The sequence below is a fragment of the Raphanus sativus genome, chromosome 6 (assembly GCF_000801105.2).
Source record: "Raphanus sativus cultivar WK10039 chromosome 6, ASM80110v3, whole genome shotgun sequence".
Classification (NCBI taxonomy): Eukaryota; Viridiplantae; Streptophyta; class Magnoliopsida; order Brassicales; family Brassicaceae; genus Raphanus; species Raphanus sativus.
The window spans coordinates 40,179,691-40,192,720 of record NC_079516.1 but is presented as its reverse complement, the minus strand read 5'-3'; the positions used below and the strand labels follow the sequence as shown (position 1 = coordinate 40,192,720).

At 39.5% G+C, this 13,030-nt stretch overlaps 4 protein-coding genes and 1 long non-coding RNA gene across 6 annotated transcripts; 2 read left to right on the top strand and 3 right to left on the bottom strand.

Moving 5' to 3' along the window:
- Window positions 1–3,296, bottom strand: LOC108806341 (uncharacterized protein At3g49140). Its single transcript, XM_018578431.2, has 11 exons — window positions 3,138–3,296; window positions 2,956–3,052; window positions 2,186–2,405; window positions 1,941–2,043; window positions 1,778–1,845; window positions 1,545–1,694; window positions 1,281–1,451; window positions 925–1,197; window positions 682–834; window positions 495–590; window positions 1–411 (listed from the first exon to the last, which is right to left on the bottom strand). Exons 1-11 carry the CDS (start codon window positions 3,199–3,201, stop codon window positions 307–309), a joined length of 1,500 nt encoding a protein of 499 aa, XP_018433933.1. The 5' UTR covers window positions 3,202–3,296; the 3' UTR covers window positions 1–306.
- A 451-nt stretch (window positions 3,297–3,747) lies between these two features.
- Window positions 3,748–5,178, top strand: LOC108809468 (uncharacterized). Its single transcript, XR_001942842.2, has 3 exons — window positions 3,748–4,146; window positions 4,556–4,640; window positions 4,770–5,178. It is a non-coding gene; the product is annotated as an uncharacterized LOC108809468 (long non-coding RNA).
- A 223-nt stretch (window positions 5,179–5,401) lies between these two features.
- Window positions 5,402–7,749, bottom strand: LOC108806973 (probable polygalacturonase). 2 transcript variants are annotated; one of them, XM_018579199.2, is made up of 5 exons: window positions 7,604–7,749; window positions 7,044–7,382; window positions 6,785–6,887; window positions 6,422–6,670; window positions 5,402–6,197 (listed from the first exon to the last, which is right to left on the bottom strand). In XM_018579199.2, the coding sequence occupies exons 2-5, from the start codon at window positions 7,380–7,382 to the stop codon at window positions 5,512–5,514; spliced, it is 1,377 nt and encodes a 458-aa protein (XP_018434701.1). In that variant the 5' UTR covers window positions 7,604–7,749; the 3' UTR covers window positions 5,402–5,511. The 2 variants fall into 2 exon arrangements, with proteins under 2 accessions (XP_018434701.1, XP_056845170.1); XM_056989190.1 differs by having other exon boundaries at window positions 7,473–7,612.
- Window positions 7,750–7,888: 139 nt separating this feature from the next.
- On the bottom strand, window positions 7,889–10,646 carry LOC108806971 (pentatricopeptide repeat-containing protein At3g49170, chloroplastic). The gene is made up of 2 exons (XM_018579197.2): window positions 8,548–10,646; window positions 7,889–8,472 (listed from the first exon to the last, which is right to left on the bottom strand). The coding sequence occupies exons 1-2, from the start codon at window positions 10,616–10,618 to the stop codon at window positions 7,991–7,993; spliced, it is 2,553 nt and encodes an 850-aa protein (XP_018434699.1). The 5' UTR covers window positions 10,619–10,646; the 3' UTR covers window positions 7,889–7,990.
- A 118-nt stretch (window positions 10,647–10,764) lies between these two features.
- LOC108810866 (protein ROOT INITIATION DEFECTIVE 3-like) lies at window positions 10,765–12,828 on the top strand. The gene is made up of 7 exons (XM_018582940.2): window positions 10,765–11,038; window positions 11,128–11,375; window positions 11,467–11,620; window positions 11,701–11,891; window positions 12,022–12,155; window positions 12,235–12,482; window positions 12,575–12,828. Exons 1-7 carry the CDS (start codon window positions 10,832–10,834, stop codon window positions 12,722–12,724), a joined length of 1,332 nt encoding a protein of 443 aa, XP_018438442.1. The 5' UTR covers window positions 10,765–10,831; the 3' UTR covers window positions 12,725–12,828.
- The last annotated feature ends 202 nt before the right edge of the window (window positions 12,829–13,030 follow it).

Here is a 13,030-nt window from a genome sequence, read left to right as displayed (position 1 = left end):
AGAGGCTGAACAAGAAAAGAGATTAGAGATTTGTCCAGTCACTGTCCACTCTCACAGTTTTAAGATGGATTTATTTTGAGCTATGTCAATCTTGATGCAATAGCTTTGCTAACGAATGAGTTGAAACTAGAGTGCTCAATTTGTGCAAAGTAAACCCAAAAAAAAACTTGAAACAGCAATTACAGCTTCGAAATCAATTGAATGCTTCAACCCACCCTTGTTCATGTTTGCCCCACAGACAATGCATTTGCAGTTTGGATTACTGTTTCCTCCTAGCAGCTTTCATTAAATGATCACTAGAGAGCACTAAGAAGCCTCCTTCTGACTTGTTCCCAGTGGCGGCTTCGACGGGTCTCTTGTCGGGAATAATAGTTCTTTTATTTGTTCCTCTGCGTCATCTTCTGATGTTGCCTGCGCAAGAAATTTTACCATTGGCTTGAAAATGTTATAAACTTATATAATAACATCAAGAAGAAGAGAACTGTTTTATTTACCCGTGTCGAGAATGCAAACCGCAATGACTCAATCTTTGCTCCTGCGCAAAGCCTGAGGTCAAAACCAAGGGAATCTAACCCTATCAGCTTCACTTCCTACAAAAACAAAAAAATATTCTCATGAAAATATACTATTTATTTACTCAAAACCTACAGAGAAACTAGGGCCTCTAAAGTCAAAAGGTACCTCAGCTTGAATACCGTAGTATCTCCAACACAAAGATCTAAGTGCTTCAGCTAGTTTATCACCAGCTTCTTGTAAACGGTTTATGATTCCAGCTGATCCATGAGCAATAACATCAGGTTGTGCTTTTCTCACATCTTCCACTTCAACTTCAGTCTGTTCCAAATGAGTAAAACACATATGATTCAGCATTAACCTTGCAAGAGAAGGCGCAAGCGAAGATGTACAAAAGATTAAATGCAAAACCTGATCCCCTTGCGCTGTAATAAGTTGAACTCTTATCATCTCCAGCTTGTAAAACGCCACCACTTTTCTCGTCTTCTCAGATTCATCATCACCATCTGCCTTCTCAGTCTCTTCAAGCTCATTCTTGTCTCCCCTGGTACTTGTAGATTTTATGTCAGCAAGTTTCTGTTGGATATCTGAATAATCTTCCACTAAGATATGACTCAACAGTCCCTGGATGGCAAGCCCAGCAGACGGCTGATCCATCCAATCTACAGGATCATTTGAAGCCACCTAGAATTGGCAAAATACATTTAAGATTGTAAAATAACATCACCAACACTTTTTTTTCAGAAGATGAGACTGAGAAGTTAAACCTCAGACATTCTCTTTGCAAAAAACATGGGATGACAGCTCCTCATTGTTTCCAGTTTTGCCCAGTCACCAAGCGATTCGTCGTCATCTTCATCATCATCATCATCATCATAGTCATCCTCATCATCATCATCTTCGTCTTCATCTTCATCCTCTAGAACAGCAACCCATTCCTGAAGTCAACAACACAGTTGCTAGTGAAGCATCATACTAAGGAATAGCAAACAGGTTCCTCTTATAGACTTAAATCTAAAAGATAGTTAAACCTCCTCATCGTCTTCTCCTTCATCCCCATCTTCCTCACTATCATCTTCTCCTCCACTTTCATCATCTTCAGTTTCGAAATCACTATCAGATAGACCCATCAGCTCCATTTCCTTGATCATCTCCATCGTATCAAAACCTACTATTACTTGCTGCAATGCCATCCATAAGTTCTTTAAAATTGAATTACAGAAGAAAACGCAAGCAGCATAGGTGGTTTAAGGCAGCAACATACCACATAGTTATTTTCAGAGGTAACAGACTGCATGACATCCTCATCCTCCTTAACTTGAAAGTATAAATCTACAGAGCATTAGTGTAAAATTTCGATTCAATTTTTTTGAGGGTGTTAGGTCGATGTACATAATTAGAGAGGGAACTAAAAGCAGTCCTCTTACTTCCATTCTGATCAGTTATATAAGGTATGTCTGGCCAGAGAATATTCTCAAGAACTCCATCACCAGTTGAACCAGTAAGCATCAAGGTTCCTTTATTGTTCACCTGAACATGACGACACACTACGGGAAATGTTAGATGAACAAAACTAATCTTTGGACAAAAAGATAAAAATACAAGAAAAAACAGGAAATGGAAGAACATATAAACGTAGCTAAATAGCAGATGGAGAGAGGCAATATAACACCTCAATGATGGTTCTAGTAGTTTCAGCAGGGGAAAGCCTGGAACCTCCAGCATTTTGTGGAAGAGAGGCTCTAATATCTTCTGAAGGATGATATCTTGACTTGCCAGTTTGCTTTTCTGGATCTGAAGCTGAATCTACGTACTCGGCCGTGGCTTGAGTTCGATTCTTCCTCGGGTGTTTCTTTGTTAAATAGTCATTGTTGTGCTTCAGATATCCACTCCTATAAAATTGTTATATATCAGTCAATTCATTTGTTTTGCACAAATACGTGAAAAAACAAAAAAGAGATAACTAGTCACCAACATGTGAAAGTATCTCAGACATGAAGGAAGACACTTTCATGTATACTCACAAAACTCAAGAAACGACAAGAAATTCACTCTCAATCATAAGCCTTGCGAACAGTAAACAAACACCTTTTAACATGAGCGAACAACCCCAGACCAAACTCATCCTTCTTACAAGCTAGTATCAGCCATACCCGAACAATAACTCTAAAAGAAATGAACTTTAACTGGTTCCAAGGTCTAATATGACAAAGTGTATAACTAATTAACTCCATATACTAAAGAAACATCCACTATGCACTGAAGTCAAACATTCCCATTGATAAGAAACATATTATTGCATGGTAGTATACTAACACACTAATAGATAAGCTATACAAAACTATAATCTAACATCCTCTGGACAAGAAAGCTCTGGATTCAAGAGTCCAACAAAAGCCACTTCTTTCGGCAAAAAAAAAAAACTTAAAATTCAGACAAGACCCGGCAGTATTCTTGAGACGTTGAGGCTGGAAAACGCGGCGGGCAGCGTAACGGAAGCAGCTTACTCCCTCCTCCGGGCTTAGTGCAGGACGACACTCTGCAAATTACGAAGACGAATGAATAAGAGAGCATTCTCAAGAATTGAAAAAAAAAAGGAAGAGACTTGAAAGAACAGAGGTTACGGAGTAACGTCGCCGGAGAGAATAATCCGGTGGAGGTACGGACGGCCATGACCGACTCTATCATCGGTGAAATATATTTTCTCTCTTATTGAGCTCAGAAGCTAGGGAGAAAGAGAGAGGGGGATTGCAGATTAGGCTATCTAGTTTGGGGAGCTTTCCTTACACTCGATGACGTGTTCTTTTCTCATTGGTTATTACCTAAGAAGATATTATAAAAAGGTGTACTTTCATACTCGTCAAAACGCTGCGTTTTCTTTGTCATGTCTTTTTTTTTTTTTGGTCAAACTTTATCATTTGATTCATTTCTTTAACAAATAGTTTCATCAATAGTAGTCACCCAAACCGGAACACATGAAATCTATTGGTGTCTCTGATGAATGAATCCATAAGAGCATCTTTATCCCATGTATTTAGTAGGGTATTTAGAATAATTAAGCATTTAAAATAAATCAAAAAGAATAATAAAGCGTGGAGACGTCACTTATTTTTGGTTTATAAGAGCATATGCATCGGTACGTCCCACACTCCGTCCTTATGTCATTCGGGCGTGGGTCCCATGTTAAAAGTCCTACACTTTCTTCATTTGTCCTGGAATAAGAAACGTCCCACACTTTCTCTCTCTCTCCCTCTCTCTTTCTCTCTCTCTCGCTTAACAGAAAACAAAAGAAAAAGTAAAAAAATAAAAATTTAAGGACTTTTAAAAGTCCTGTCGATGCAGATGCCCTAAGAGACCGTATTTGGGGACACGTGTAGACAAAAGAGAGGAGAAGGAAGCTGAAGAACACGTTGTCGATTTACCCTTCGCCGTCGGTACGGATTCGAGCGGTGAGCTGTTTAACGAAGCGAACTGGGCTTCAGATGTGAGTTAGGCGCGGAGATCGCGGCAAGTGCGGCGGGATTCCGGCAGAGAGAAGGAGGTAATGTTGAGTTTGATTATGGTGACTCTGGGTACGAGATTCTCGGTTGGATCAATGACCGTCTTCATCTCAATCCCTCTCGCATCGAAGAGGTATGTGTTAAAAGCTTGATTATTTCTCTGTTTCTGCATGTGGGGTTTCAATGGAAGATTGATCAAAAAAGGACGTGTCTTTGGCTTTGTTTTGATGTTATGAAGATTTTTTTTTTTTGAGAAAATGTGCAAGTCTTGATCTTGGTGAAATTTACTTGTTAAGATTCAGTTACATTTGGCTCTCTGAATGCTCTTTTGTATACATTGATCAACAGTCACTTGTTTTTGTGGTAGCTTCATGCGTATGATTTTTCTTGTAAATTCATTCTCTTTAGTTGCATTTTTTTTTGTATAATGCTTAGTCGTTTTTGTTAGCTGTTGCAGTGTTTTTTCTAATCTCCTTGCGAAGCTTTGGTATGATAGTGATAACAAATAAATCTTTCGCTGGTTGGCGTGTGTTCTGTTGTAGAGGGACTCTTCATTCAGTTGATCAGTACCTCAATATCAAGCTCGAGAACACTCGTGTTATTGATCAGAACAAGTTCCCTCACACGGTAAAATATAAGTTCCATGACTATGTCTTTAGTTGTTTGTCCAGCAGCTAAATTTTTTATTTGTTTTCTGACTCTGTTTTTAGTTGTTTGTCCAACAGCTAAGTATTTTATTTTGTTTTCTGTTTACAGAGAGCAGAGCACCTGAGATATGTGGCTTCATCACTGTGCTGACCGAACAATTATACTGCATGGGACGAGGGAAGAGGAACAAGCTTTGTCTGGAACGTTGAGATGGCATAAATCAGGGAAGAGCTTTAACCAAGAACATCTAGTAAACTTGTACAGTCCTGAGTATTAGCAAGCAAAGGTAAAACAGATAACTTAATCCATCATCATCATCATCATCTTTATCTATCTCTAGTGGGGGAACAATCTAGTTGGTGTTGTGATTGATTGCTTTTGTTGCCAAGGCCAAGCCCTTAATCAAACTACTCGACTTGTAAAGATTTGTCACTGACTTTAAGAATCAAACTGCTTGTGTCTATATAAAGTTGTATGTATCAATTTTTTATTCAAAAGACCAAATTTTTTTTAAGAACCTTTAAGTAAGAGACTTGCAATGGACCACGAAAATATACTCATCTCTTAACTAAGTCTCTTTAATCCATTTTTCCAACTAAAAATTATTAAAAAAGATTAAGAATCCCTAAATGAGTATATGGGATAACGATGCTCTAAGCTTCTTTCACTTTCCTGGTCTCGGCAAGCAAAATGCTCTAGCCTTGGAGTTTATTAATATACATATAAATACACTATTATAGTTTACATATAACCAGTATAATAAATTATAGTTGGTATAACTACCAATCATTTTTCCTATTAGTTATACGATTAATGAATCTAGAAAATAATGCAAACAAAGACACATTTTCTAAGCAGTACATTTGTTCAACACAACACTCTCAATAGGGATCTTATCCGTCGGGAAATGACAGTCCATCGTAGGTCCCTTACTCGGCAACAAACTGCACGGCTCCGGCTTAACCCTGCTCGTAACTCCAGCGACATCAGTACAGTTCCACTGCAGCTTCTTCGTCGTGGGAGACAAAACCATAGTCACATTCGACATGCATATCCCCGTAAAAGGATCCTTTTTGATCCCTTCTAACTTAGCCGATATCGTAACGTTTTCGGCCGTCATGTCACGGTAGTTAATATTTCTAATCTCCGGCAACGCGTTAGGATCAAAGCCTATGGGATGAAGCTTATACGAGCCGGTCATCCAGAACACGTACTTCATATTCTTCATGGTGAACCTCCTAGCGAAAATGTCTTTGACGTAACCTCCACGTCCTATGGCGGTCTTGATTCTGATCGCCGATTGCGTGTTGAGTAGCGTCACGTCTTCGATTCTAATGTCTTTTATTCCTCCAGACATTTCGCTTCCGATGGCTATGCCTGCGCTGTCGGGTGAAACGCAAGTGAGACGTCGGATTGAGAGTTGTTGTGTTGGGATTGCGGTTGCGATTCCGTATTGGTCGATACCGCTTTTCACCGCGATGCAGTCGTCACCGGAAGTAACGGAACAGTCTTCTATTAATGTGTTGGTGCAAGAATCTACGTAAAGTCAAATCAAGAACGTGAGTTAGTGTTTAAGACCAAATCAAGAATAAGGGCTTGTGTTTAAAACCAATTCAAGAACATGAGCCAGTGTTTAAAACCAAATCAAGAACATGAATGTTTAAACCAAGTGCTTCTTTATTCTCAGCTAGAACGTTTTAATTAGAAAATCAAAGACATTTATCATTATACTATTTACAAAGTAATGTATAAAGACGTACCTGGATTGATTCCATCGGTGTTAGGAGAATCAATAGGAGCATCAATCTTAATATTTTTTATGATGACGTTCTTGCAATACACGGGATGAATGTTCCACATGGGAGAATCAATTAAATTGATATCTGAGATTTGTATGTTTTCAGAGAAGAGGATTTCGATCAACAAAGGTCTCGATATCAAATTGAAACCACCGCTTCGATACTTCACCCACCATGACTTCCCTTGGCCATTGATCCTTCCTTTGTTACCTATTAAAACAACATTCAAATCGTATAAACTAATACACATTTTGATTCAATTAATCTCTCATAACGATGTTATAGACCATTTGATGGACTAATGATTCTTCATGTTGTGCTCACCGGTGATAACAACATCTGTTAGGTTAGTTCCGTAGATTAAACTAGCAAACCTTGCATCTCCATATGACGGCAAACGCGGAATCATTGGATATTCAGATTCAACCTGTTTGTTTTAAACAATATTATGATTGTTCTAAATTATTTATCTCAAATCGAACTGTTTTTGAGCACATTCTTCCTTTTATTTTTTGTCAAAGCACATTCTTCCTATATAGGCTATAAATAACACTAGCTAACATTTTAAATGTAGATATATTACCTGAGAAGCAAGAATAGTTGCACCTTGTTGGATAAACAAAGTAAAATGGCTTGTGAGGTTAAAACTTCCGGTGAGCCAGTTCCCCGGCGGAACAATGAGTTGTACACCACCGTCAGCCGCCTGCGGAGTAAGCTTGGCGATGGCGTCTCTAAACGCTTTTGTGTTGGAGGTTTTCCCATCACCAACAGCTCCAAAATCCGTCAAAACTGCTTTGTGTTTCCGGCACTGCATCGCCATGTACTTTATACCTTTCGTGCTTTCAACGCGGGATTCCATCATCGGAAAACCGGATATTGTTAATACCACTAGTATGCACAAACTTGTCTGGATCATCTTCATCTGTAAGAAAATGAATACAATTCTCTCTTATTCTTTGTTTAGAAATGAGACAAACAAACGAAAAGTAAATTTTTTAAAAAAAAAGTCTACCTTAGAATTCGAGAGATCAAGGAAGATTTATCAGATGAAAAACATATATTTGAAAATAATTTGTAGAATATGACTATCAAAAAAGGGAGAAAAGAACAAAAACAGAGAATAAGTGAATCAAGAAAAGTCACCTTAGAATTCGAGAGATCAAAGACGATTTATTAGATGAAGAACATATATTTGAAAATAATTTATAGAAGATGATAGTCAATATCAAAAAAAAAGGAGGAAAAAAAGAGAGAATAAGATTGTAAATCTGATCTTCATAAACAGACAATCCTATGTATTCTTGATTTACCAAAGCAAATGGTGTTGACTTTCCTAAAATTAACTTATTTTCTTTAATTAAAACTATTCAGTTTTAGATATTCTATAACCTTCTTTGCTTCAAATACAAAGATAAATCAATTCATTGGTAAAGGATCCACAAGCTTTCAATCTTTTGTGATAAGTCCATTGCAACTCTGGATTTGATTCTTTACAAGATAGCCTCATGTCTAAATCTCAAAAGTCACCACTCACCAATAGTCATTACAAGAACATTTTCCATCTTTAAAATGATGAAAACGATTCAAATCTCTCAACACAATCTCTCTACCAGAGACCACTGTTATATACTTCATTGCGTTATGGCAATCCCCGCATACCCGTAAGTTCTTGAACACTCTAACCGGTCTCGACTTACTCGTGCTTATAAGCCCAAACACAACCGCAATTTTCTCGCTGTGCTGATACAATAACCTCTCCTTCTCTGCTTTAGCATCTTCTTCCTCTAGCTTGTGAAGAACAAGATCCGTATCAGGAACATATCCACACCGTTTAATCTCTCTGATCAATCGGTCCAGTTCCTCATATATACGATGAGTATTCGGATGAGATGTATCCCCTACGTAGAATTTATGAACCTTATCTCCCACCTCTATCCAACTACAACCTCCTTCTTTAACCAAGTTTCTCTCTTTCATCTTCTTCCTCATCTCTGCAGATTCTTCCCATTTCCCTACATCAAAAGTCAAATCATTCAACATAGTTTATCTTCGCACAAGTTTTTTCATCGACTGCTTAGTTTAGATACCTGTACTAGCGTATATGTTTGAGAGCTGAATATAAGCGGCAGGCTCATTCGGGTCAAGTTCTAAGATCTTTCTCGCAGCCATCTCTCCAAACTCTGTGTTACTGTGAACTCTGCAAGCTCCAAGAAACGTACGCCACACTAGAACATCGGCCTGGAAGGGCATTGTGTTAATAAACTCAAATGCGTCTGTGAGAAGCCCGGATCGACATAGAAGATCAACCATACAAGCATAATGATCTATTTTAGGTTTGATCTTGTGGTCTCCATACATTGATTTGAAATGTCTCCATCCTTCGGAGACCAAACCAACGTGGCTGCACGCGGATAAGATTGCCACGTAAGTGACCTCATTAGGCTTCACCCCTGCCTCCATCATTTGGTTGAATGTTTCCAGTACCCTTTTAGCGAATCCATGTTTAGCAAAACCTGTGATCATTGAAGTCCACGAGATGACGTTACGATCTTCCATTAGACTGAAGACTCGTGAAGCTGTGTCAATGCTCCCACATTTGGAATACATAGAGATCAAAGCGTTGCAGACAGGTTGGTTGCACGAGAGCCCGAGTTTAACAACCTGAGAATGAATCTGCTCGCCTTTTCTTATCGAACCGATACTCGCAACTCCACTCAACAAGCTAGCAAAAGTGAAAGCGCTAACACCTAACTCTCTCTCAGTGATCTCATGGAAAAGCCCAAAAGCTTCCTCAAAATCCAAACTCCTGCAGGCTCCGTCAAGAAAGGTGTTATAAGAGACCAAGTTCTTCTCAGAAAGCGATTCAAAAGCTCTCCGAGCGTCATCCATCATATCAGATTTAACAAACATGCTGATAACAGAGTTCGCAACAGAGCTATTCGAAGCAAGACCTCTTTTAAACGCGTGACCAAGAACCTCTTTACCTACCCTCGAATCCAAAAGATTCCCACACGCCTTAAACGCGCTAGAGAAAGTGAAATGATTTGGCTGAACACAACCTCGAGTTATCATTTCACAAAAGAGCTTAACAGCCTCTGCATCAAGATCGCCGCTTTGCATATAGCCAGTGATCAACGCCGTCCACGACATCACACTATGATCCTCCATCCTATCAAACACCTTCCTGCAATCCTCCACAGAACCATCCGCAGAACATTTCGCATACATATCAACCAAACTACACCCAACATCCTCCACCACCCCCGACCTAATCGCCCAAGAATGCAACTGCTTCCCCAAGGACAAATCCTCCAACTCAACACACGCGGAGAAAACAGAGCTCAGCGTGAACTTATCACCTTCAAATCCACTCAAAACCATCTCCAAAAAAAACCTAACCGCTTCCTTAGGAAACCCCATCTGCACACACCTAGTAATCATCAACGTCCACGTAACAACATTTAGCTCAGACATTTGATCGAACACCTTATACGCATTCTCAAGACTACTCTCTCCTTTCACAAACATATCAATCAAAGAGCAACCCACGCACACATCCGATTCAAAGTACCCAGTCTTCACCAAAAACCCTAGAACCACTCTCCCGACGGCGACGTTCTCCGGATTCGAGCACGCTCGTATCACCGCCGTGTAGCAATAATCGTTCGGCACCAAACCAAGCTCCAGAAACCCGACGAAAAGCTTAACCGCGTCCACCCCCTTCCCGTTGTTACCGTAACAAGCCATCATCGCGCTCCACGAAACGACGTCGCGCTTCCCTGATCTCCCCATCGTCTCGAACACGTCCTCGGCACGCGCCAGGTCTCCGGATTTCGAGTACAGGCTGATGAGCGAGTTGTAGAGGACCGAGTCGGGCTCGAGATCGGACTCGGCTAAGCGGGAGTGGACGAGTCTCCCGAGACGGAAGTCGCGCGCTCGGATGCAGGATTTGAGGAGGGAGGAGAATGTGGCGGAGTCCGCGGGGCGGATACCGTCGCGGGACATGAGGTCGAGAGATGAGATCGCTCCACGGAGATCTCCGGCATTGAGGTGGCGGAGGATCAAACGGTCGGCGACGTTGATACGATTTGGAACGGACGGTGGAGATTTGATTGGGAGTTTGGCGGGAGATGGGAGTGAGAAGCTTATCTTCGACATATCGTTTCTCTATCTAAAACCTTTCCGTTACCGTATCTGAATAAAATGTTAATTTATCTAAATTTTCATTTTAACCCCTTAGTTTTGATAAAACTCCTAATACTCCACAAAACTATTATTTCGTTCAATTGAACCCATATTTTAGAGTTTTATAAAACCCAAAACACTTTCCCTCTCTTTCTCCAAAGAAACAGAGAAAACTTCTTGATTCCTATGGAGATAACTGTTATAGCTTCGTCGTCAATGGACGGAGGAATCGGAAGATGGGATCTGAAAACCGGGAACGAGCAGCTTCGGTTCAAGCAGTGCGCCTCTCCCGCCCACGGCCTCACCGCCGTCGGAGAGAAATTCATCGCCGCCTCTCAGCTCCATAGCGCATCCGGTTCATCTGGCTCCATTTTCTTCTGGTCCTGGAACAAGGTTCTTCCGACATAAACCACTTTTGTTTCATCTGAAGCCTTTATGTTTTCAGGGAATTAAAAGAATGTTTTTTTTTAAATTGAGTGTAGCCTCAAGTGGAAGTTAAGAGCTTCCCCGTGGAGTCAATAACGGCTCTTGTAGCAAACAGTGAAGGCACTTATATAGTTGGGGGTGGAGCCTCTGGTGATATCTTTCTTTGGGAGGTTGCGACTGGGAAGCTGCTAAAGAAGTGGCATGCTCATTACACTTCAGTAACGTGCTTGGTGTTCTCTGGAGACGGTTCTTTTTTGGTTTCAGGGTCTCAAGATGGGTCCCTTAGAGTCTGGTCTCTTATAAGGTTAATCCTTTTTTGAGTTATTTTTTGTTTTGGTTTTTGTAAAGGTGTTGCCTTTGTTATTATAACCTTTTACTCTTGTTGGTTAGTTAAGGCTATTTGATGATCAACAAAGGCATCAACAGCAAGAGAGAACTCTCTATGAACACAAATTTGATGAGCATACGATGACTGTTACCGATATTGTTATAGACTATGGTGCCTGCAATGCTTTGTTAGTTTCTGCTTCCAGAGATAATACATGCAAGGTACTTGTTTCGACTAGTACTAATCTATATGCCTTCGTAAATGCACTGATATAGCTTTTTTTTTTCATGTCCTGATATAGGTTTGGAGCCTGTCACAGGGGAAATTGTTGAGGAGTATAATCTTTCCTTCAGAAATCAATGCGCTTGCATTGGACCCTGGCGGCTCTGTGTTCTATGCTGGTGCCGAAGATAGCAATATCTATATCGGTGCCTTAAATTCCTCAAGTGACTATTATGCGACAGAAGCTCTTGGTTCAGTATCCGACACAAGGTATTCCCCGTTCCTTGTTATTAGATACTCTTCTTCTTCTCTTTTTGTTAGCATCTTGTAAAACGTATTATCTATATACAGTTAACTTACAATAGTTATTTGACTCCTAATCATGTTTGTTGGAACACAGGAAACCCATTACTTGCTTAGCTTATTGCACAGACGGAAACCTTTTGATTTCTGGATCAGAAGATGGTGTTATTTGTGTTTGGGATACCAGATCAAATAAACCTGTTCGTACTTTCACTTTCGGCCATGGAAAAGGTTTCTTTTTACTTCTGTTTGTAGTTCTACTTATGCAATATGATTTTTTGTTATAACACCCCCTTTTTTTTTCTTACAGGACCTGTGAACAATATTCAAGTTGTCAGAAAAACGATTGTTGGTAATTCCAACAAATCACAATCTTCCTGGAGAAGAAATGTTGTTTCTTCGTTACCTCCTCCTCCTCTGGAAAAATACGAAAGAAAAGGAGATGATGCCATGGATGGTATAGTCATCGTTGATCCGCCTCCGTTTGCTAATGATGTTCCTGTTTACTCTTCTTACCACAGTGCTGGCCTTATTCAAGAGCAAGTTAGAGAGATTCAGGTTTGTGTTTTCCTCTGTTTCTATATAAAAAGGACACTTTTGTGTTTTCTTGTATTTTAACAATTATCTATTTGTTTTTTGCCTTGTGTCAGCAACAAGGCTCCGCAGCAACGGAGATCGAAATGGAAAGTTTGAAACTTGAGTACAAAAAATCTATACAGATGAATGATCAATGGCAGAAGAACTATGAGGATTTGCTCCAGGTGGTTATGGAAGTAGAGCTAAACGGTGGTTCCAATTGAAAGCTTTTATTTATTGTTATTTTTCCTGCATACTTTTGAAATTGTATTTAGAGTATATTTTAGTCAGATGGAATTTGAAATTGCAGCTAAAGATGTTTTATTAATTTCAAGTTTAGCATCATATTAATATAAGGCCAAATCTAATAGGATCTGATAATGTATCGTGAGCGCCTAAAATTAAATTCAAGTGTCATTCTATCTTTTAAAATTTGTTTTATTATAAGTATCATTTTATATTTTTAATGTATAAATTAAACAATTTTCCAATTTTTATCCTTAGTTTCAGTTTATTAATTAATAAAATGA

Coding starts and splice junctions, on each gene's coding strand:
- LOC108810866 (XM_018582940.2), top strand. CDS start 10,832: ATGGAGATAACTGTTATAGCTTCGTCGTCAATGGACGGAGGAATCGGA. Junction 11,039..11,127: donor TCTTCTGGTCCTGGAACAAG/GTTCTTCCGACA, acceptor AATTGAGTGTAG/CCTCAAGTGGAAGTTAAGAG. Junction 11,892..12,021: donor GGTTCAGTATCCGACACAAG/GTATTCCCCGTT, acceptor GTTGGAACACAG/GAAACCCATTACTTGCTTAG.
- LOC108806971 (XM_018579197.2), bottom strand. CDS start 10,618: ATGTCGAAGATAAGCTTCTCACTCCCATCTCCCGCCAAACTCCCAATC. Junction 8,473..8,547: donor AAACATATACGCTAGTACAG/GTATCTAAACTA, acceptor CTTTTGATGTAG/GGAAATGGGAAGAATCTGCA.
- LOC108806973 (XM_018579199.2), bottom strand. CDS start 7,382: ATGAAGATGATCCAGACAAGTTTGTGCATACTAGTGGTATTAACAATA. Junction 6,671..6,784: donor AACAGATGTTGTTATCACCG/GTGAGCACAACA, acceptor TTGTTTTAATAG/GTAACAAAGGAAGGATCAAT. Junction 6,198..6,421: donor CACCGATGGAATCAATCCAG/GTACGTCTTTAT, acceptor GACTTTACGTAG/ATTCTTGCACCAACACATTA.
- LOC108806341 (XM_018578431.2), bottom strand. CDS start 3,201: ATGATAGAGTCGGTCATGGCCGTCCGTACCTCCACCGGATTATTCTCT. Junction 1,198..1,280: donor TTGCAAAGAGAATGTCTGAG/GTTTAACTTCTC, acceptor TGCCAATTCTAG/GTGGCTTCAAATGATCCTGT. Junction 412..494: donor GGTTTGCATTCTCGACACGG/GTAAATAAAACA, acceptor TTTCTTGCGCAG/GCAACATCAGAAGATGACGC.